The 24146-nt window shown below is 42.3% G+C and overlaps 1 protein-coding gene across 2 annotated transcripts in view; it reads left to right on the plus strand.

Moving 5' to 3' along the window:
• The window catches only part of PTPRB (protein tyrosine phosphatase receptor type B), a 99850-nt gene extending 80011 nt beyond the window's left edge, over positions 1-19839 (plus strand). For both annotated transcript variants that reach the window (XM_016198909.2, XM_087814538.1), the window contains 13 exons: positions 128-234; positions 3161-3260; positions 4099-4182; positions 4286-4303; positions 4420-4501; positions 5072-5162; positions 5859-5935; positions 7585-7719; positions 8744-8866; positions 9044-9207; positions 10932-11067; positions 17503-17623; positions 19512-19839. In XM_016198909.2, coding sequence (XP_016054395.2) covers positions 128-234; positions 3161-3260; positions 4099-4182; positions 4286-4303; positions 4420-4501; positions 5072-5162; positions 5859-5935; positions 7585-7719; positions 8744-8866; positions 9044-9207; positions 10932-11067; positions 17503-17623; positions 19512-19534 — 1261 coding nt within the window. In that variant the 3' untranslated portion in view covers positions 19535-19839. The remainder of the gene's footprint in view (positions 1-127; positions 235-3160; positions 3261-4098; positions 4183-4285; positions 4304-4419; positions 4502-5071; positions 5163-5858; positions 5936-7584; positions 7720-8743; positions 8867-9043; positions 9208-10931; positions 11068-17502; positions 17624-19511) is intronic.
• Positions 19840-24146: the final 4307 nt, after the last annotated feature.

Here is a 24146-nt window from a genome sequence, read left to right on the forward strand (position 1 = left end):
CATAACTCATATCTTACCCTACATACATATTGACAGGTGCCACCCTGTTTCTCTACGAACACATTCTTTAGTCAGCCCTACTGTGGTCAGCCACTAATTTGTACCTAAATAAATGTTTTCTTTTCAGAATCAGTATTCGAGCTTTTACACAGCTGTTTGATGAGAACCTAAAGGAATTCACAAAGCCACTGTATTCAGATACATTTTTCTCTCTGCCCATCACCACTGAGTCAGGTAAGGCTAACCTTTCTGTCTACCCACATATTTCATCAACTGCAGTCACCTACAAGGATCTTTCCTGGGGAGACATGCTAACCTAGTTGATAGTGGGGAGAGCATTTATTTTCACTTGGAATCTAATCTTTATGTGATTATGGTTTGATGTGGATTAGAGGAATTACATAGCTTCTGCAGGAGAATGGATTGGGGGGGGATTAATCTAGAAAAGGTAGAAGTAGATTTTTTTCTATTAAAGATGAATTTTTTTAATAGTGGGTGAAATCATTCTTGAGCTTTCGCAGGTCAAAATATAAATAGATACAAAAGGCTTTCAAATGTATACACGCATATGCTTAGAAATGTATAGGGGGGAAAAACAAGAAAAAATACCAAAGTATTAACAACAAATATCTCAAAGTAGTGGGATTATAGGTGGCCTTTCTCCTTTTGCTTGTTATATGTTGTTTTTACACTACAAAAAAATATTAACTTAAAAGGCTTTACATACATTTATGAAAGAAACATCTCTTGTGTGTTAGAAGGAAAGCCTGAGTAATAATGACAGCTAACATTTACTGGTCGCCTGCTCTGTAGAGCTAGTTTTAAGCATTGTACATAGAATAACCAACCCAAGCCTCCTACAGACTTTTGAGGTAGATACTGTTTTCATCCCCATTTTAAAAGTGAGGACCTGAGGCACCAAGAGTTTAAGTAATTCAGATTTGTGTGCAAATGTTCGCTTATCAAGAAGACTTCCACTGACCATGCTGAATACAGCCTGGCAGAGCTGGTGTTGACACTTTCTGCCTAACCCTTAACCCGGGCACTGCACTGCTTTGGTATTTCAGTGAGGCTGAGAACAGCATCAGTTTGCAGCACATTTTCCTCGTTACCATGGTCTGTCCCAGCCTTTCCCATGTTGCACGGTGCCCGGTCTCAGGAAGTTCTTCTTTACAGCTAAAACAGTCTGTCATGCTGCAGGACAAAAATGACTCAGCCTCACAAACACCCTCATCTATTTATGCCAAAAATAGGAATAATCTCCCACTTTTCAAGCCAAAAAGAGATCAGAACACAGTTAAGACGATTTAGACATGTTTGCTTATAATTTAATGTTAAGTAGAGGCATTATAAACACAAGTCCTTCCTCTTTGCATATTGTTACACAACAAAAATTGTATATAATCCAGTAAAGGAAGATACTAAGCATATATTTTAAAAAAAGAATATTAACCACCTTAAAAGAAAGATGATGGTGTTGATTTGATGAGTCTTGAAAAGCAACCCTGAGTAAACAAATCCAAGGGCTTAAAATAGAACTTTAAAAATGGGCTAATCCATAGACCTGAACATAAGAGCGAAGGCAATATAACTTTTAAAAGAAAACACAGGAGTACATCTTTGTGACCTTGAGTTAGGAAATGGTTTCTTAGATATCACACCAAAAGCACAAGCAATAAAAGAATAAATAGATAAATGGGACTCAATCAAAATTAAAAACTTTTGTACTTCAAAGGAGACCATGAAGAAAGTGAAAAGACAACCCACAGAATAGGAGAGACTATTTGCCAATCTTATATCTGATTAAGATTTGAGTATGCAGAATATGTAAAGAACTCTTAATTCACAGTTCAATAATCAAAAGACAAATAACAAAAGATATAAATAGACATCTCTCCAAAGAGACACAAATATCCAATAAGCACATGAAAAGATGCTTAACATCATAAGTCATTAGGGAAACGTAAGTTAAAACCACAATAGGACACCACTTCACACCCAGTAGAATGACCCTAATCCGAAAGACAGTAACAAGCTTTAGTGAGAATATGGAGCGAGTGGCACCTGCGTACATTGCTTGTGAGAATGTAAAATGGTGCAGCTGCTTTGGAAAACAGTGTTCCAGTTTCTCCAAATGTTAAATCTGGAGTTTCCATCTAACCCAACAATTCCACTCCTAAGTATATACCCAAGAGAAATGAAAACATATGTCCACACAAAAACTTGTAAACACATGTCCATATCAGTATTATTCATAATAACCAAAAAACAAAAATAACCTGAATATCCATTAATGGATGATTGGATAAACAAAATGTGCTATATCCATACAATGAAATATTATTGAGCCATAAAAAGGAATGTAATACTACAATATGGCTGAACCTTGAAAAAATTATGCTAAGTGAGAGAACCCAATCACAGAAGAGCACGTATTTATGACTCAGTTTATATAAAATGTCAAGAATAGGTGAATCTGTGAAGACAGAAAGATGAGTGCTTGGCAGGGCTAGGAAGGGGGAGAATAGAGAACACAGCTAAGGGCATAGGGTTTGTCTGGGGGGGGTGGTGAAAATGTTATAAAATTGAATGTGGTGATGTTTGCAAAATCCTGTGACTATACTAAAAATCATTGACTTATACAATTTAAACTAGTGAATTATATGGTATGTGAATTATATTTCAATAAAACTGTTTTAAAAGAGGGCTACTCTTACCTATCCTTCATAAACTCCCAGTGGCAGTATTATACCAGAAAATAAAAATAAGGTTTTGTTAAAATAACTCTCAGCAATTCATTGGATTGGCTAAAGTCCCAGATGCTGTAGCTTGTTTTATACAAATGAAAAAACATTTTTATTTTGGTGGCAAACTGCTGGCATTTATCTCACGGGTCCCAAGCTTTATATACAAGCACACAAACAAGTTCAAAATCCCTTTAAAAGCTAAATAATATTAACTTCAAAAGGACAATGACCGACCTGCCGTTCCAGAGTGGTAGCCAGCATTTCATCTCCTCGATGGGAAATGCCGGCGTGTGGGCATCGTTTGAATTCTCCTGTATTCGCGTTCTGGGGGGAGATAGAGCTCCTAGCTCCTTACCGGGCCGTTGGCCCTAATGTGCCACCTGGCTTTGTTGTTTCCGTCTGTATTGCTGTAGAGCCTCTGTTCGGAGTTATTGAGGGTGTGAGTGCTGGCCTGTTCCTAATCGGCATGCTGGTGGCCGTTGTCGCCTTATTTATCTGCAGGCGGAAAACAAGGTGAGTACAAAGATCCCTTCCATGAGTGGGCCCACAGCCTTAAAGATGCAACTGAAAATGCCCTTTAGCCTGACCAGTAAGAAGGAAAAATAATTTAATTTCTCTCAGTTAAATCACCTTTGTTTTCAAGAGAAGCAGAAGTCAAACCCTGAAACCGTGACTTGTTTTTTTCAGCCTCTCTACACACCACTGATGAATTCGGGCCTCTCCCGGTGTGACTGAGGGGCCATGTGTAGCTTTATTTGAGTGCAAAGCAACATCTTTTGCACAGGAAAAAAAAAAAAAATCAGTGTGTGTGGTTCCATCTCCTCATGAAGACAAAGATGTGTGCAAATTGTTGCCCAAGCACTTTTCTGAAATATGCTGAAAAGTATGGCTGACATCACCATTTTGTGGCTCAAATCTGCTGTGCTAATTTTAAGGAGAGACCAAAAAGAACCAAAGCATGTGGTCTCAATGCCTCTTAGGGAATTTCTTTTATTTGGCACACTGTGTTCTCTCTTGATGTCATGTCTTGCATCTAAGGTTTACTGGGGATTTTTTAAGGAAAGTTTTATTGAGAGTGTGGGAAGTGATTGTGACCTGTAGCCAAAAACCAGAAGACAAATCTTCAGCTATTGCAGAGATCCGTTTCTGAGTGGGAAAAATCTATTTCTTCTTTATGCTCTTCCTCTCTTTCCCTCCCTCAAAGAGACGTTGGCTGGGTGTAAATCTACACGAATACTGAAAAACCCATATATGCACAAGCATGCACAGCCTTACCATAAGTGGAAAATGTGTTGAAGTCCTAATGTAATGTTTCATATTTAGAATATAAATCCTCTCCCCTGTGTTACAGCCATGGTCGAGAAAGGCCCTCTGCCCACCTGAGCATCCGCCGGGATCGACCACTATCTGTCCACTTGAACCTGGGCCAGAAAGGGTGAGCGCCGCATCTTCTTGCACACGCTTGACTGAAAGATGAGTTGATTGTATTATGTGAGGTTTACTAATGAGGTCTTTCTTCTTTTGGCTTCCTTTCACAGTAACCGGAAAACTTCTTGGTAAGAGAGAAAACTCATTAATTACTCTATTATCTGCTTTTGAAAAACAGCTCTAATTGACTATGGCAGTTTCCCTTCAGTAATTTTCTTTTCCTTCTGTTATATTTTCACTCTAGCCCAATAAAATTAAATCAGTTTGAAGGGCACTTCATGAAGCTGCAGGCTGACTCCAACTACCTTCTGTCCAAGGAGTACGAGGTACGACTCAGATGCAGTGATGCTTCCTCCCAACCTTTACTGTGGAATCACAGGCCGATGGGGCTCAGGAGTTAGGATGACACTTAGGGTCTCAGCTGAGTACTCTTTTATGCCCGAGTCCCTTCCCCGCACAACATACCGCCTAGTCTCATAGGCCATTTCACCTCCAGACTTGCACAGCAAACCAAGTGCTGCCTGGATGCGCTGGTAAGAAAGAATTAATAAATTGCAGATGCAAGCCTAATGCTCTCAGTTATTTAACCTGCCCATTTACCTGACGAGGAAACAATGGGCTTTGATGAAAAGTGCCCAGACTTTGGATTCGATTCCCAGCGTTGCCACCCATGTGACCTGGGGAAAGTTAGTTATCCTGTCTGAGCTTTATTTGTAAAATGGAGGTGAGAATGCCTCCTGTGGGGCGGCTGTGAGGACCAGAGCTAGTGCATGCAGAACACGAGGCCCTCCATAAACAGTGTACATATTCTCATGGTGTTATCTGTCTTAAGACTGTATGATTTGCCTTCCTCTATTTCATGTTCTCTACTTGCAAACGTATTTTTGACCCAATAGGACTTAAAAGATGTGGGTCGAAACCAGCCGTGTGACATTGCACTCCTGCCGGAGAATCGAGGGAAAAACCGATACAACAACATACTGCCCTGTGAGTTTCCCGACGACGTTTGTAACACTGTCTTCCTCTAGTCGTTTCTCCTCTTTTCCGGTAATACAATGGGCTAAAGAAATACGGTAGGGCTGAATTGGAAAGATCTGGGGCTCTGAATGCCTTTAAAAAGGAATGACTTGTATGTTACTGCACTTCCCTGCAGATGGGTAACAACCCGCTTAAACTCTGGCTCTGAGAGGCCTCGTACGCTGTTGACATGTCACATGTGGTCTTACTGTTGCTCCTTGGAGGCCTCAGAGCAGTAACAGGACTAACACCAAAGGCCAACCTAGGTTTGCTTAACAAAGTTTCCAGTTAGCCATGACTATTAAATAATTATTGTATATTTTCATTACCCTTACCCTACTAGGTGAAGCAATAGAAGGTCGTTTTTCTGGATTGTATGCATTCCAGCAGTGGGAGGGAGCTGGCCACTCCTTGGGCAAATGTCATAGGGTTACAAATAGTGTTACAGAGGAGAGCACAGAGGGGGCTTCAAGAGGCATTTGATTGTTTGTGTGTTTATGAGCCAAGTATGCAACCCGGGGCAAGTTAGTTATCCGGTCTGAGCCTTATCTGCAAAGTGGAGATGAAGATTCTCCCTTGTGGGGCCGTTGTGGGGATCATTGTTCCATAAACCAGAGAAAAATCACCCCAAGACTCAGTGACAAATATGTCTCAATAAACTTCCAGATGATGCCTCTCGAGTGAAGCTGTCCAATGTGGATGATGACCCGTGCTCCGACTACATCAATGCCAGCTATATCCCTGTAAGTGCGCTGGGCTACCGTGCCCCCATGAAGCTTTGATGAGTGACCGCACTGGAGCTGCCTCTCCTCCTTCATGCTATTACTGTTCGTAGGTTTTAGAAAACAAGACCGTGTCTGATTGCCATAAAGCACGGGATGTCCAATTTGATCACTGCTAAGGCCCATTTTTCACAGTGGCTGTAGTCTCAAGAGATTATAATGAGCCCAGGATGCATTTTCACAGGTGGCTTTCTCGCTGCAGCCCTTAGCCAAGCTTAGTGCTCCCTACAGATGCTGGGCCTCCCCTGCTAAGGCTGCCTAGGTAGGGAAGCGAATGCAAAGTTACTTGGATATTTGAAAACCACAGACACAGCCCCAAGGTTATGTCAAACCCTTGGGCTCGGATTCTGGTTCGCATTGTGCCAGCTTCCCAAAGCACGCTACAGCCGAAAAGGGTTTAAGGTCAGGCAGATCCAGGTTTCAACCCCATCTCTGCCCCTTGCCAGACTCTGTGACCTTGGGCAAGTTATGTCACCTCTTTGGTCCTTTATTTCCTTTTCCAAGCAATGAGGATAAATAATATTTATCTCAAATAATCATTTTTTCGCTCAATGAACACTTAAGTGCTGACCATAAGTCAAACACTGAGCTATGTACAGGGACCTGATAAGATAGAATCTGACTCTCAAGGAACTCTCAGCAGAGTTGGGGCATCTGGACATGACAAGGCGATGCCCTGAGAAACACACGCCACATCATTGTTAAAATGTAGACTCTGACCCAGCAGGGCTGGGGTGAGACCTGGGATTCTGTACTTCTAACACGCTCTTAGGTGAGCCCCATGCTACTGGCCTAAGGGCCACTCTCTGGGTAGCAAGAGGTGAGAAGTTGCCACAGGAGGGAACATCACCCAGCAGACAGAAAGATAGAGGAAAGCTCAGCAGAACAGGCAACACATTGAGACTTGGAAGATAAATAAGGAATACTCAAATGAGAGGCAGTGTTTGGGTGGGCGGGGTGTGGGAGTGGCCAAGGTAACAGAATGTAAAGGCCCTAAGAAGAAAGGAGAGAAAGAGCTTCAACTAGGATCTGCAAGGAATTCTGTATTGCTGGGGCACAGAACGAGTGTGTGAAAATATCCCAGCTCGTAGAGTTGTGGTTAAGATTAAATAAGATCTGGGAAAGTCCTGGCCCACAGCATGTTATAAGGTAGGTGCTCAATAAACAGTGGCTTCTCTTAAGTTTCCCTTGCATGACATCTCTTAACGACATTTCAGTGTCAATTGTCCAAAATGACTACAAGCTTCTATGTTAAATAAGGAAAGAGCCTGATCAAAGTCAGTCCCTCAGACACACACACACACACACACACACACACATACACACACAGTTGCAGATGAAGTGTTTTCCAGATTATGGCCTGAGTCCTCCCTCTGTTGCCTTTTAGAATAGACCCAGCCTAATAAAAAGGAATTTGGCTCTTAACAATAGTTCAATGTTCCGGCCTTTGTCTTTCCTGCTCCCAAGCCTTGACATTTGTGTCAGTATCTTTTTCCCAAGTCAGGGCCCTGGCAAAGACCTACATATCAACTCATCTGCAGCTAAGCCTTTGTTTATAGTTCTGAAGAGGCCTATTGTTTCTGACTCTCCATATTGTAAATTCATCGCAGGGCAACAACTTCAGAAGAGAATACATAGTTACTCAGGGACCTCTTCCTGGCACTAAGGATGATTTCTGGAAGATGGCGTGGGAACAGAATGTTCACAACATTGTCATGGTGACCCAGTGTGTGGAGAAGGGCCGGGTGAGTAAACAGTCTTCCTGACTTCCAGCTTTGCTTTCCGCCACCTGGAGGGAATTCTTCCCCACCATCCAAAGTTAACCCCTGCAGAGCTAAGTAAGGATCTTGTGAGAACCCTGCCAGTGAATTAAACCGCTCAGTTATAAAAGGCTCTGTTAGCTGATGCCCAGAATGGATTCTGGGTGTGAAGTTTCAGTCGAAAGTGTTTCCGTGTGAGGACTGGGATTAGCAGAAGTGCCCTGACACAGAAAGATGAACTGGCCACAGTCTGCTCCATCCTTCAGTGTTCGATGAGAGGGGACACCTTGCGGGGGTCACTGGCTCTGCCCCTACCTTTAAGAAGAAAGAGAAGTCAACTTTAGGCTGTGTCTGCAGACACAGAGTGAAATAGTTAACCGGACAAATTAAGCAAACCTCTTATAATACACTTATAATCCTCTACTTTATATGGTTACTTTGGGGATTAAGAGAGAGATTACATGCAAAGTGCGCAGTACCTGTGGTCAATAATATATGTTCATAATCCTCTTTCTCCTGTGTTTCTACATGTGATTTTGAGCTTAGGCAAAGGTTCAAACTTTTCAAAGATCATTTGGCACATGGCATTTGGCCCAGGTTAGAACAGTGATATCAAACTAGAAACAAAACAGGACCTGGGAGACAGTGCCTTCTTCTGCCCAGCTAGATTCTTCTTCAAAAAGAGTCATTGTGAGATATGGTTTATCTGCTAGTGGAACAGAAATGCTAAGGAAATTTTTAAAACTTCAGCCATGAACCACTGTGCCTGAAAGGTAAGTGAATTCAGAGGCTAGGGGTTTGCTCCTCGCACAGTGAGCGTCCCCCCTTCACTTGCAGCAGCGCTTGGCTTCAGCGCTGGCCATGAGCAGGTTAATGCAGAGCAGATATGAAACTGATTTAGCAGCTGAGCCTGGGTCCAGCTCAGGAAGACCTTTCGAGGAGGGAAAGTTCAGGTTTGTGGAGGAGTCACGTTTCCGGACTTACTTGTTTTCTGTCTGTTTTCCTCTAGGTAAAGTGTGACCATTACTGGCCAGCGGACCAGGATTCCCTCTACTATGGGGACCTCATCCTGCAGATGCTCTCGGAGTCTGTGCTGCCTGAGTGGACCATCCGGGAATTTAGGATATGCAGTGTATGTTGATTTATTTGGTTTCATCTAATGACCCAGCTTGGAAAGATGAAGGCCATCCTTTGCTGGTCCCTCTCTGTCATTGCAGACCAGGGCATTCCTGCATGGGCGCAGGAAGGAATGTCAGACTGGAAGGTTTGCCTCGGGTCGTCCTTCTTACTTTCCTCTCTGCTCTTACAGGAGGAGCAGCTCGACGCACACAGACTCATCCGCCACTTCCACTATACGGTGTGGCCGGACCACGGAGTCCCAGAGACCACGCAGTCCCTGATCCAGTTTGTGAGGACTGTCAGGGACTACATCAACAGGACGCCTGGGGCCGGGCCCACCGTGGTGCACTGCAGGTACTCGGCCACTCAGAGCCCATCAACACAACCAGGGTTCTGCAAAAAGGCAGAAAGGCGGGGAATCTGCTGGGCGGAGGGTTTGTCTGGGCCCAGAGGATGTTGCTATGCTCACTTCTCCCTTCTCTCCAACCTCATTTCTTTTCACTGATGTCTCCTTTTCAGTTTCCTTCACATCGCTCCCCTCTCTCACCCTCACTCTTCGAACTTCTCTCTTTTTCCTGCTGGACAATGTGCGAAGTCCTCCTGTGACTTGCAGGTCCTCCGTAACTGTCCCATCTTACCCCATCCACGCTCCCAGAAACCCCCCTCCCACTTGAGCCAGGGCGGAGACTGCACACGCTTGCTCTTGCCTCTTGCCATCCTTACACCTTGGAGTAGCCTTATCTCTCCTCCATAATAACCCTAACTGTGCTTCCAGGTTCCTGCTCTGGTCTTCCCTCCCGGTTGAGTAGCACCTGTCATTGGTAGCACCCAATTTTGCTCTGAAATTTCTGTTCTCTCTTGAATTCTCTTTGCTTCAGACTGTGTGTCCATAAAATCAACCTAACAAGCAAGCAGTTCGTACTTCTCTCCCTCTCCCCTCTCTCCTTCTCTCCTCCCCCTCTCCCCCTTTCCCCCTCTCTTCCTCTCCCCCTCTGCCCCTGTCCCCCTCTCTCCTTCTGCCCCTCTCCCCCTCTGCCCCTGTCCCCCTCTCTCCCTCTCTCCCTCTCTCCCTCTCTCCCTCTCGCCCTCTCTCCCTCTCTCCCTCTCTCTCTGAGGAGCCTGGTATTTAGCTAATTAATGTTTGCAGCAACACTTTGATAGCCCTAACTGAATGGCACTAATAAATGTGGAGCAGGGAATTGCTGCAGTAAGAAATGTCAAATGCGCTCATTTTCTCCCAATCAACCCAGTACCCTAGGCCCTGCTTTTATGTGTCATTGGAACCCTGATGCTTTTAATAAGAATGTGAAGTACTGAGAGCTTCCTGCCTTCTGAAGAATGGCAAGCATTTTTACCCAGGACCACTGGAGAACTGTTCTGTTTTTCTCTTCTAAACATGGGCAGCAAAAATCCTCAAGTTATGCCATCACTTTGGGGAGCAATTTGTCAATCCCTAGTGAAGGCGAAGGGGTTCACACCCTATGACACCCACTTCTGCTTCTACATATCAGCTCTGGAGAAATGGCCACATGAGTGCAAATGACATTCACAGCAACACAGTGTTTAACAGAGAGAAACTAAAAGTGATCTCACTGTCTATCGGCAGGGAATGGACTGGCGTGGGTGGATGGGCAGTGGTGTATGAACGCTGTGGAGTTGTTAAAAGAAATTATATATCTGTGTGTGACAACATGGATAAAACTCAACACACTACAACTGGGTAGAAAAGTTGGCACAAGAATACATGAAACGTTACCATTTTAGTAAATTTTTGAAACACATAAAATTAACATATTATTCATGGATTTGCATGGATGTAGGAAAAGTATAAAAACATGCATGGAAATGATGCACACCAAGTGCAGAGCGGCACTTACCCCTAGGAGAGTGGGGGAGGCAAAGGAAAGAGGTAAAGGCTGGAGCTCTAGGTTGTACTTCTTTGAGAGAGCACATGAAGAAGTATTCCTATGTCCTTCCGTTACTTGGAAGGGAAAAGGAAGATTTTGCTAGAGTCTCTAGATGTAGTCTTGAAAGGCTGATTTAATGAAAATGCTGTCTTCCTTCGATATCTCTTCTAGCGCCGGCGTGGGTAGGACTGGAACCTTTATCGCGTTGGACCGAATCCTGCAGCAGTTAGACTCCAAAGACTCTGTGGACATCTACGGAGCAGTGCACGACCTAAGGCTCCACAGGGTTCACATGGTGCAGACTGAGGTAAGAGTCAGAGGCTGAAAGACAGCCCACTCTCCGTGCCTCCTCTCAAACCCCCCAAATGCCCAGGGCTTTTATCTGAGAAGGGGAAATAACTATGACTCATTAGGAAGAGAAAGAGCACTGAGTATACAATTTTTCTAGGACTTGTCATTTTAAAACAAATCTCAGTGACCTTGAGGGTAGTCTGTACCCTTATCTTTATTGAGCTGGTTGCCAATCTTCTGCAGGTAGGTGGGTAGGAAGATAGATTATTTTAATCAGTGTATTATACATGGGAGAAAGGCCAGGCGATCTTGAAGATTATTTTCAGATATGCTGGTGGATGAGCACAAGAACTTCAGTTAATAAAGAGGAAAGAGATTCTACTCTCTTCTCTCCTCCAGCCCACCCCAGCTGTACCCCCAGCTCGAGAGACACCAAAGGAGTGCACATTGATTGCAGAGGATAAGCGCATCCATTTGTAGTCCTTTGGCATTTGCAGGGCATTTTCGAACATGTGATCTCATGAGATTTTCACAATAACAAGATAAGAGAGTTATTATTTTCCATTTTCAGGCTAGAACACTGAGATTCAGAAACTAAAGGGCTTTAAACAGCCGTGAAATGGCCAGATTGGCCCTTGAACCTATTCTAGAGAATCCCAAGCCCTAAACAGCAAGTCCACTGCCCACAGCCTCTGGGACAGGTCTGTGTCCCCACACAGACCAAGCATGTCATTCCCTGCAGAAGTGCCTTCCAAGGGCCAAGTTTTCTTACCCTTGTGTTTCCTATGAAACTCTGCAAAATCCTCTATTTAATTTTTTTAAAAAATTTTTATTATTATTTTTCAATTACATTTCATATTATATTAGTTTCTGGTGTACAACATAGTGGTTAGACATTTATATAACTTACAAAGTGACCTCCCTATAAATCTAATACCCATCTGACACCATACATAGTTATTACAATATTATTGACTGTGTTCCCTATGCTATATTTTATATCCCTGTGACTATTTTGTAACTGCCTATTTGTGCTTCTTAATCCCTTCATCTTTCTCATCCAGCCTCCCTCCCCTCTGGCAGCCATCAGTTCTCTGTATCTATGAGTCTGTTTCTGTTTGGTTTGTTCATTTATTTTGTTCTTTAGATTCCGCATATAAGTGAAATCATATGGTACTTGTTCTTTCTCTGACTGACTTATTTCATTAGCATAATATTCTCCAGGTCTATCCATGCTGTTGCAAACGGTAAGATTTCACTCTTTCTTACTGCCGAGCGTTGTATATATGTACCTCATCTTCTTTATCCACTCGTCTATCAGTGGATACTTAGGTTGCTTCCATATCTTGACTATTATAAATAATGCTGCAGTGAACATAGAGATGCATCAAAATCCTCTATTTAAAAAATAATTCCCGTGGTCAAGAAAGTGCAAAGGTCTATATGTTTCTGTCTCCTTCTTACGATTACAGTGCACATGGAAGCTGCTCAGGCAGCTGTGCTGCACGCCCAGGCACCCTGCAGCAAAACTCCCCCGATCTCCTTTAAACCCACTACTCCCAAAGCCACCTTGACCCCAAATTATTTTCTTGTGCAGCACATAGTAATCTCTTGCAGAACTCATACTCTGTCACACATTTGGGAAGACACTGGTTTTGCAGTGCCCACACCAGGGATCCCCTGCCACCACCACTGGCCTGGCTGGGACGACTTTCAGCAATTAGTTTATTATGGAATTTTTAAAAAATACATAAAACTAAGGAAAACAGTATTATAAATTCCATCTACCCAAACTCAAACTTCTGCAATTACCAATATTCTGTGTTCTTTTTTTCATCTACATTCCATATATACTGTTCTCATGACCTCATTAAAATATTTTAAAGAAAGTTCTACTTATCACATCATTTCATCTTTAAATACTGTGTGTGTGTGTGTATGTGCAAATTACAAATAAGGACTCTTTAAAATTATAATCACAGTATCACTAGCACACCTAACAATTTTAACCATAATTCCTTAACATCATGTAATATTCAGTGAGTGTTTAAATATCCCTAATTATCTCAAAAATGGCTTTTTATACTTGGTTTGCATTAAAATACTATGTCCACACGTTGCATTTGGTTGAGGTCTCTTTTAAATCTCTTTTAATCTCTAATAATCCTTCCTCTAATTTGTTTTCCATGCCATATATTTGTTAAAGAAACTAGTTCACTTGTTCTGTAGATTTTCCCACCTTCCAGATGTGGCTGACTGCTTCTTCCTGGTGGTAATGTATCCTGTGCTCCCCATAGTTGTTTGCCAGTGTGAGGTTCCCTTAAGTTCAGGTCCCTTTTACCACCACAGTGTTTCACAGACGGTGCTGAAAACTTCCTGTTGTATCATATCAGGAGGTACTTCTGGTCTGTGTGTGTGTCTCTCTCAGTGCTGATAACATTGACAGTGACCATCATGTTCCCCATCAGCTTTTCACTTACTGGTTGGGGCAGACCTTGAGGACCACTGTTTAGCTCTCATATTTTATTACGGGTTGCAGAATTACATCACAGTGTTTCATAATTGTTACCTTCAGCTTTCTCCACAAGACTACATGTTCCTAAGGAATAAGAAAATGTTTTTCTTCTCTCTAGCCTCAATATTTTTTTATAAAAATGTAATGTCTTTATTGTCTCATTCCTTTTTTAAAAAAATAGTTTTAATCTTTATTGTTAAAAGTATAACACACACACCCCTTTTCCTCCCATTGGCCCTCTCCACCCTGCTCCCGCCCCCATATCCTCAATCTTTTTTGTCTGTTAAATGAATGAATGAATATTTTATGATTACATTGCTAAAAAGTCAGCACCAATATTTCATTATTAGTTTATTGTCACTTCCACGAACTCAAACCATACTTACTTAATTTGTAATTTTAAGAAAAGGAGATTATCACATTTGAAGTAGTCTCAAGGGATGTGTGTGTGTGTGTGTGTGTGTGTGTGTGTGTGTGTGTGTGTGTGTGTGTTCAGGCTCCCTGCTTGCTGTCAGAGGCTTCTTGGGCCATGTGTCGCTTCCATACACCTGCCCAGAGCCCTGGAGACAGTCTGGCAATGAGCAGGCACTCCCTATTGTAAATGTCACTGGGTGACTTCCAGGACAGCGGTAACATGAGGTGCCCAAGCTCCCCCTCCTTCTCTGTGGACATAACTCCTTCTTTCCCCGGCTCTCTCCTGCTGCCTCTCTGAGGATTTTGTGGCTCCTGTTACTCAGGTTGCCTTTCCGCTGTTTGATTTCCCTGCGGTTCTGTCCTCAAGGCACTGCTCTTTCGTCTCTGTCTTTAATCTTTGCGATGGCCCCACTCCCATGGCTTCAGGAACCACGTACACACCCATGTTTCCCAAATCTCATTCTCCTTTCCCAGCATTCACCGAATACCTGCCTGCCAGAAAGTTCCACCTGGAAGCCTTACAGTCATCGCAAACTCAAAAAACTCATTATCTGTCTTTCAAAAAACAAACAATGGTAATAACAACAAAAGCAGTGCTGGTCTCGCTCCTTTGGGTTTCAGGTTACAGTGTCTCCATCCACCTTGCATCCGTCCGAGTTCCCAGGCCAGGCGTCTGACCTCTTTGCCCACAGTTCCCGCATGCCAGCAGCCACTGAGTCCTGTCCATTCTACCGACGCCTTTCTCTCTGCTCTGGCCTTTCACCCCACTGCCGCCGCCCTTGCCCAGCCCGTTCTCAGCCGTCACTGGGCCTGTTGCAGTGGCCTCCCAGTGGGTCTCCTGTCTCCTTGACAACTCTTCACCACCACTGCCTCCAACAAAGTTCTCTAGCTAACTAACTGTGTCAACGCCTGGCACAAAAATCTTAGAAAGCTCTCCATTGCTTGTAAAATGAAGTTCAAACTCTCGTCCTTGGGTACAAGCCTCTTTGTAACCTGGCCCCAGCTTACGTCTCCATTTCCATGTCATAACACCACCTGCCCCCATGGTTGTAGGGTCATTCCCTTCCCTGGGTCAGAATCAACTTTTCTTCTTCTGTTCAGGATGAACAGAAATTTCCTGTTTCTATGCATGATAGAAATGTCCTCTCTCTTTTTTTTTCTGTAGCAAGTGAAATCCCAAACCAATTCAGATAGTATCTGTCTTGCCAAGACTCTGCTGAGGGTGGGCCGCTCCTAGTCTCAGAGCCCTGGCCCCAGCACCGCGGGGTTCACTTGGTGCTGCCAGTGAGTGCAGAGGGGTGCGATCCACAGCTGAGCTGCGGGGGGTGACTGTTTCAGCAAAGGATGAAGGATATTCTGACCCCTTGAGTTACTTTTCTGGGCCCATGGGAATAGTCAACCTCAACTTTATTCCACCTTATTTGGGATACAAAGGGATGCGGGTCTTCACAGCAAGGATTTCTAAAGAAAGAGGCATTGGACAAGGGATTCACAAGTGTGCCCCTCCTTCTCTTCACCTGCCTTGGGGCAAGCTAACTCTAGAGAGACACTCAGATGGAGCAATATCTTGTTAAAAAACAATAGGTGATAGTCGCCGTCTATCAATCTCATCTTCTCATGAGAAGGAAAAGTGGGATGTTGTGGAACTGAGGATCTCAGTGCCAATTTGGGGGATTTTCCTGGGGGTTTCCCATGACCCATGAACCCTACATTTCAGCTACACTAAACTGCTCACAGTTTCCAGGATGTATGTGCCTCTTCATGCTATTTACATCATTTGGAATGTCCTACTTCTTTGCTCAAAATCTTACAAATGTCACCTTTTCTCTCTAGCTTGGTACTTGCCACCCCCAGAAGTAAATCTGATCACTTCCTCTTCTGTGTGAAGCTTTACACACACTTCTGTCTTACGTTTATCACCTTATATGTATTTGTTCACATATCTGCCCCTCTGCTAAACTCTTACACTCATGGACCATGAAAAGGTCTTATGTATAATTCTATAAAAATTACCTAATATTACAGCTTTTGGCAAAATTGAATGGAACTGAGTCTTCACTAGTTAGCTAAACAGAGCAAAAGATGATCTTTTATGATTGAGGTTCATATATTAGACTGTCTCCTTTTCATGAATGAAGTGTGAAGAACATTAACAACTGGAAGGTTTCAGTGGTAATCATTTTCCAAGGGACATTCTATTGGGAAAAGAAGAATTCATATTTAAGACAAGGCAAATTAATGAATATTAACTGGTTTCAAAGCCCATGGTGGGTCATTGTTGAAGAATTTATTAATAAGGATTACATAGAGGTATTAGAGCTCATTCACTGCTGAACACTCAGGTCCCAAAGTAATTTAATATTTCAGTAGAATTGAAAATGTGAATCATGCTCTCAATGGGAGGAAGCAGGGAGTTGTCTGTCTATAATTTGGTGGATTGTTTTCAAAATGGCAAAAAGAGATTGCCTGTACTAATAGCCATTTTCTGGGTAGTACTCTCCTTGAATTTTCAAGATCAAGGTGGCATAAAACCCTCATAAAAAGTGAGCAAGATTTGTGAGCAGAAAGGCAGAGAATAGTTAATGCAGACCTCATTTATGATTGTTTTGTTTCTTTGAATTGTCCCAGTGATTATACCAGACCCACATTATGAAGTCCTATGAGTAGCTGACCAAGCTATTTCCAATCATAAACCAGGCCTAGTGCCAACCCATAAAAATAAATACTTGTTCACTTTTAAAGATAGTTGGTGAGGGAAGATCTTATAGTTTCACTTGGTGTCTCAGACCTATAAAATACTCTAAGGCTGACCACTTTGATCATGGGGGTCCATCTAGTTGACAGCCACACAAAGTCTTACACCTTTTAGTGGTATAATGGTAGAAGACATTAGCTGTAGAGGAGACCTTTGCCTTCTTGTTTGATGGATGGGGAACCCGAGACCCGAGAAGCCTCATGATTCAGCCTAGGCCAGCAGGTTGCAGACTAAGAGCCCAGCATCCCTCACCTGGTGTTGTGCTCTCCTCCCAACTTCCTCTCTCTCTAGAGCAGTCGCTATGTCATTAAGGGAGCCCAAGGCCAAGCCCTAAGTTTACACGGACATACATTCCCTTATTTGACAGCTCAGTTGGTGGTAAGGTTGACAAAATAATCAAATGAAATAATCTATGTAAAATGCATAGCATGGTGTTGGGCACTCATTCGTCTATTTAATAAATCTCTGCGGAGGACATACTATGTGCCGGACATAGTAGCAGGCCCTCATGGACCGTCCTCTATAAACATGTATTGTATGCACGTGAGAAGGGATGGATAAACACCGCCTTTCCCTGTTACCATCATTCTCACCTCAGTGGTAATAGAAAGCAGTCACTCTTCTATGTGCTAAACACCATTAGTGAAGTGATGATCGAGAAAGTCGCTAAGCATGGAGGATCTCATTACTGTTCGTGTTTTGTAAGACTCATCTTTTTTGTGCCTGAGAACTTGCCTTCCTCTGACGTGTTTTCTGCTGCTTCACAGTGTCAGTATGTATACCTCCATCAGTGTGTAAGAGATGTCCTCAGAGCAAGGAAGCTACGCAGTGAACAAGAAAACCCCTTGTTTCCGATCTACGAAAATGTGAATCCAGAGTATCACAGAGGTAGGAGTTTACTTCACTAACTTATTGCGTTTATTTATCAAGATATGGTTGATCTGGAAACCATCAAAGACCTAAAGCTCTCCCAACATCACCATCTATTTCTTCCTTCACCCAAAGGCTTGAGGGAGAGGCCCTCACAGGAGGGCCCGGGGAGGCAGGCAGAGTGGGGAGGGGGCTCCCGGCTGATTTCACACATGCTCCCTTCCCACCTGGCCGGGGGCGCCCTCTATTAAAGACTCTGCTTAACATTTCTAAGCGCTAAGACTCACGGCTAGGGAGGATGCTTTGAAATCGCGACTGGGAGTTCAAATTATAAAATTCTTTTGGAGAAAAACTTGTCCATATGTATCAAGGACCTTAATACATTCTTGTCACCCAGTATTTCTACTACCACCCTAAGTATTGAAGAACTTTATGCATGAAGCTTTCTCATAGTTAAAAGTTTGAGTGAAAAAAACCTAAATTTTTAACTGAAAAGGTCTAAGTACACCATGGCACTTTCACGGAATAGAATACAATGCAGTAATTTAAAATGATATTTTTGAGGATATTATAATAACATGAATATTTTTATAAGTAAGAAAAGTAGAATGAAAAACAGATAAAAACAACACATGGGGGAGGGGGAAGACTGGAAAGAAATATACCACAATAGTAAAGCAAATTTCCCTGAGCAATAAAATAATATATGGTTTTCTTCCATGGTATGTGTTTTTTTAATTTTTAAAATTTTCTAGAATAAGCATGCAACATTTTTTAAATAAAAAATCCAGTGGGAAAAATATACAAACTTTATAAGGCACTGCTTTGACCTGACAATCATTGCTTGACAAATGAACAATCTGCATGCCTCTTCCCAATCCAGACCATCATTAAAACTTAATTCAACACACAGGCTTATTGAAAATTTGACGTTACATTATATTACTTATTGCCACCTCGAACATTACTGCAAACATTTATTATCTCAGTTTCTTTAAATCAGGAATTTGGGAGGGGCTTAGCAAGGTGGTTCTGGCCCAGGGTTTCTCAAGAGGTTGCAGTCAAGACAAAGGCCAGGTCTACGAGCACCTGAAGGCCGGCTGGGGCTGGAGGCCCACTGCAGGACGGCCCACTCACAGGGCTGTTGGCAGGATCGCTGGTCCTTGCCACACGGCTGATAGCCAGCTATACATCATACAGTTTTTTTTTACAAACATTATTTCAGAACTATTTTATCTCCATTTCTAAATGATCTTTATTTCTATTTAGTTCTCTGCACCCTCTATATCCACCCACCCAGCCAGTATGTGAAATCCTTGATAAACTATAAAGCACAAATACATGAGAGAGCTGCTATTTAAAGGAGTCCTTTGTAAACCAGATAATCCTTTTGTATTGTAAATAATTACCCCCTAATTTATCTGTATAGTAAATTATGGTTTTTGCAAATCAGATTCTTTTAGAAACTCCAAGAACGAAGGAGCTCTGGGGATCTCCGAAGTCCCTTTGTCTTGCTTTGATTTGTGTGACAGTTGGGTTTTTTAAGAGTAACCCTGGGTGCTCCTGAAGGAAGCTAACCATGGTATAGTTAACTTCAGGCGTCTGAAAGTTAGGATTCAGGTCCTAGCTCTAGAACAAATAGCACTAACAAGCTGTGTAACCCTGAGTCTCTGGGCCTGTGGGCTCATCTGTGAAACCGCAGGGCTTGGGCCAGAATCACTAGTACTTTCCAGTTCTAGATGGTTCTGAATGGAATGACCAGGTCCCCACAAGGATAGTCTCACCTTAAACTATATTGAGTTTTAGTCACTTTCCTTAGTCTTTCCCATTAGTAATTTTCATAAACAGAACAAACAACTATGACATGCCCTGCTACAGCCTCTAATTACAGTGTCCTTCCTTTCAGATGCGGGATATTCAAGGCATTGAAGATGCACCCAAAGCTATCCTGGATAAAAGCTATTCACTGTGTGATATTTTTTTTTTAAACTCTCTTCATGCCCTGCAGAGGTGCCAGCTATTTCTATTGATACTATGTATAATTTATTAATCTGGAGAATTTTAAAGAATTTATGTAATTTAAAAGTAACAGATATTATTGTACATAGTTGTATTTTGTAGTTTCTTCTGTAAATATGTATTTTTTCATAATGTTTAATATTGAGCTTTATATAATACTATTTTCCACACTAAAGTGTTCATGGGTTGTTCTACATAAACCAATTCAACCTGTATGACGGGACTGCTGTAAATGGGTGTGGAGGTGGGTGCAGAGGTGATCCCGTGGGCCAGTTTTTGCCAGTTTTGATATTTACTGAACAGGATAGACAGGGCTGGAGAGAGCATGCGGTGTGCTGGCTTTGCTGCATTGCTATCCTATGAATCTTGAGATCCAAAGATGATCCAAATGACGTTTTGACAAATGTGACAGTCAAAAAAAGGACTGGGAGGAGGGGTAAGGGTTCAGTAGCACCAAAGCTGAAGGAGGCGGTCGTGCCTAAAGTAGTTACTCTTGCCCCTTTCTCCTGCCAGGGGTTCAAGCCAGAGTAGTGAGCTCAGGGGCTGCAGGGCAAGTCCAGGCGGCAGGGCGGAGGGCTGTGGTAAAGAAGGGTGTAGACAGAAGTGATGAATTCCTTGTATCAAGAAGAATGCCACCTGGATCCCTGCCTGGAATCATAATTAACCAGCAGAGCACAGTCCATAGTGATAGGAGATTGTTCACTGCACCACAGTGGAGTGTGGACACACGTGCCCCTCCCATCATGGATGTTGGGTCAATGTGCATGCTCATCTTTGTCTCATTTCCAGGGGGCTGCATTCCTGGAAAAGTCAAAATTATGCCAGTCATACTTTGTTTTCCCACCAGAAAAAGATTGTAGTGGCAGATTATACTCCTGGTCAAAGGACCTAAAATCAACATTTTTATAGACATGTTCACAAACATCACATACAGTTAATTAAAAATAAATTAATTAATTAAATAAAAGTTCAGTGGTGCTTAGTATAAAATTTTCCAAAAGACTCTTCTGGTAAATCATTGAGGTCAAAATATTAAGTCGTCACCTTAAGTTGAATTTAATATAAAAGACACTATTGAGTTTATCTTCAGTATTTGTGCCTGTTTTGACTATAATAGATTTCCGTGAGTCAGAAAGCAGGCATGGCTCTCATCGAGGTCCAGTCCCGGGTCCTCCTGCGGAGAATTTGAAAGGCACCTGTGTGGCATCCCCAGGGCTGCCTGAGAAACAAGCCCAGAATGTTGGCTTGTTCCTCACTACAGATTTCTCTGTAATAACCTGAAGAATTAGACATCAAGTTTGTTGACCTCACAGCTTCATTTGCAAAGAGAACAAGGTATCTATTTTTGTTACATACCATAAAGTTCCTTAAGTACTATCATGGGCATAATTGGCATAGAAATTGAAAATCATTAAATATGCCCAAAATAGTTATTTATAGTCATGTAAAGCCACACCCCAAACAGAAAAGTTTCCAGGGTTCTTTGAGATGTACAAAAACAGGGAAGAACTTTGTAAGAATGAATATGAAGAGTACTAGGAGGATTCCAAGTTTCCACGGTTTCACCGCACTCAGGCCCCTTCGTGAGTGACAGTGTGGGGCTTCGGTTCTGTCTCAGGGAATGAGGTGGGTCTTCTAAAAACAAAAAGGAACAACATCTATGTAAGTGTGGCGGACGTACCAACAGGGAGGAAATAGAAGCCAGAGATTTATGAGATGTGGTGTCTGTTAGGAATAACTTTCCCTGCATTGCAAGGTAAAAGCAAGAGAAAAACATTAGCATTTTAGACTAATGTTGCTCAGCACAGAGCACATGGAGACAGGGAAAGACAAATTCATTTTGGCTTTTCATTCATTCAGCGAGATAACCCAGCCAGTGCAGGGCAGCGGGCAGCCTTCCCCAGGCCACACCACTGGCCAGTGCCCGATGCCGCGTCCATAGCAAACACTGGATCTGGAAAAGAGAGCAATTGACTGCACAAACCAAAAACTGAAACCATCAAAGCCTGCACGTCTGTAGCAGCAATTACCCTTCACATACCTTGGTGTGCCTGGGATGGAATCAGAGTTGTGGAAGTGGACATAACAAGAGAAAACTGTATGTTCTTTTGGTCTAATCCAGGAACTATTTATTCTTACCCTCCACCTATCTAATTTTAAATCTCCTTAGCAACAATTATTTCACTAACTTCCTTCCAGCCGCCACCAAAGACTAAATACGTAATCTAGTTGATCCATTTATTAAATTTAGGAGGAGAAAAAAAAAGGTTCTCTTGACATGCACTCAGTTGGCTGCATTTTAATTTAACCCCGCCATGTGCCAGGCCTCGGTGGGCGCCCCCTCTCCGCCCCTGCGGCGCGCCGGGCTCACCCATCTTCGGAGCGCTTCTGAGTTATCCCGTCTTTGGAGAGGCCTGCCTTGCATCTTCATAATTATTTATGCAAGTTCTTTATAATTAACTCCTTTAATTTCTACTCGTTAAGTCAATTTTGTATTATTCTGTTCTCTGGATAGCAGCCAATTTTTTAGCTCTTGAATCAGATTTTTCAGATTCATCTTGTCTGGCCCCACACATTTGTCCTGAGTCGTTTACCACCCCTGAACCATTATGAGGTTCTAGTTTTTACTACTTGTCCCCTTTAGAATATCTTTGCTTCCCCAGATTTTCTTTTCTGTTCATTTTCTCTCCTTACACACATTAGCATTTTGTAGTTTTTTTCAGGCTCCATCTCTTACAAGAGACGACCGTAACTTCACTTTTAAATACTAAAATGGCCACAGCACCCAGACATTTTAGGGACAGTTTTATTTGGGAAGGTCTTTAATTAATTTTATTACGTCTTGGAAGAAAAGCCAAAATGTCACGTGAAAATAATGTAAAACTACTAAGCAGTTGTCCAGCAACACAGAAGTAGACCTCACGTGTCATACTTCACAGTTTGATTCTCTAGCCTTAGTGTCTCAGGAAGCAGTTTCTTATGTTAAACATTCTTCTCACCTTTTGCAAGAAAATCACCGGCCACACGCTAAATTTGCGCTCACTTGGCTGTGGGCCGGTCGGCCCTCCGCAGGCGGCTGTGAGCAAGCCCGCACCCCTGCCTCATTGTGACGAGCAAGTGGAAAAGGCTCACATCAGCCCAAATGCCCTAAGTTCCTGAGTATTTTAAACCCAAGATTTCAACTCACATCAGGTATCCAAAGAATGTTTCACATCAATGGAAAATCTGTAAACAATGACTGCCGAAAGCAAGTGAAAGGATGCAGGAAAGGGAAATATTAGGAAAGGAGACCTAACCAGGTATGATCAGGAAGAGGAAAGGGCAGCCCTTCTGTGTGTCCAGACTGTTCTTTAAAAATGTCCTGTTTCTGTCAGCACCTATTATCCTTTGGGGAATTAATTCACTTCAATTACATTGGCCAGCTGATTTAGCGCAGTGATTTTCAACCTTTTTCATCACATGGCACACATAAACTAATTACTAAAATTCTGTGGCACACTGAAATATATATTTTTGCCAGTCTGAAAAAAAAAATAGGTATAATTTTGATTCATTCATGGTGGATGGCTATTGCTGTGTTGGTTGTTGTCTTTTTTTTTTTTTTTTTAATTTGACAATTTAAGGGATAAAATAATCAGGTATTGCATGTTTTAAAAATTCTTGTGGCACATCAGTGTGCCTCGGCACATGGGTTGAAAATCACTGATTTAGCCGATTGAATTCATTCCTTTGGTTTTGTAAATTGACCAGGTGCTTGACTAAATTGACTGATTTTGGAATTCTGAACACACTACTTTAGATTATTGTAGCAGATGAGGCCTTTGAAAATGTTTGGCCATTTTAGTTAAAATGCAGGGTATCATTTGATGCAGCCGTGATAATAGCAAAAATCTGTTCTGTTCTAAAAATGTTTCTAGCCATGGAAATATTTCTTACTAAAAGAATACTCTTTGCTTGTAGGGAGGCTCCCTAGAAAGAAATATATGCAATAATAAGGCATTTGGGGTTTTTTTAAAGGCTATCTATATAGATCCATTCATAAAATAAGGAAATTGTTGGTGAATGCTCCTAAAATAGAGGTTTATGGAACAGGACTAAATCTATTAACATATTCCAAAGATTATTTTTATAACCTATATGCCAATGTACATGACACTTTATTAGATCCCAAACTAAGTTGTTCAAAACTGTGAATCATGTCCAACAGATGTAATATGGTCTTTCTAGAATATTCACAAGAAAGGTTAATGATGGCTGTTTTCTGCCTTAAGTAATTTCTTTTAAGAAATACTATTTTTACCCTAAGAGTTAGCTTTCTGTTATGTTTGAGATGTTGTATTTTAATAGCTGAGTAAATAGATAAGCATCCCAACAAAAAGTAACATGTGCAATTGTGGCTTCAGGAGTTTGTGGTAGAGCTGGACAATTTTCCTTCTGCAAGCCAGTGGGAGAGCCTACAGTGGCCTTTGTGAAATTTCCTAGTCTCAGCTACACTGACAACCAGGTGCACCAGTGTTCGTAT

Source organism: Miniopterus natalensis, chromosome 2 (assembly GCF_054644295.1).
Source record: "Miniopterus natalensis isolate mMinNat1 chromosome 2, mMinNat1.hap1, whole genome shotgun sequence".
Lineage (NCBI taxonomy): Eukaryota > Metazoa > Chordata > Mammalia > Chiroptera > Miniopteridae > Miniopterus > Miniopterus natalensis.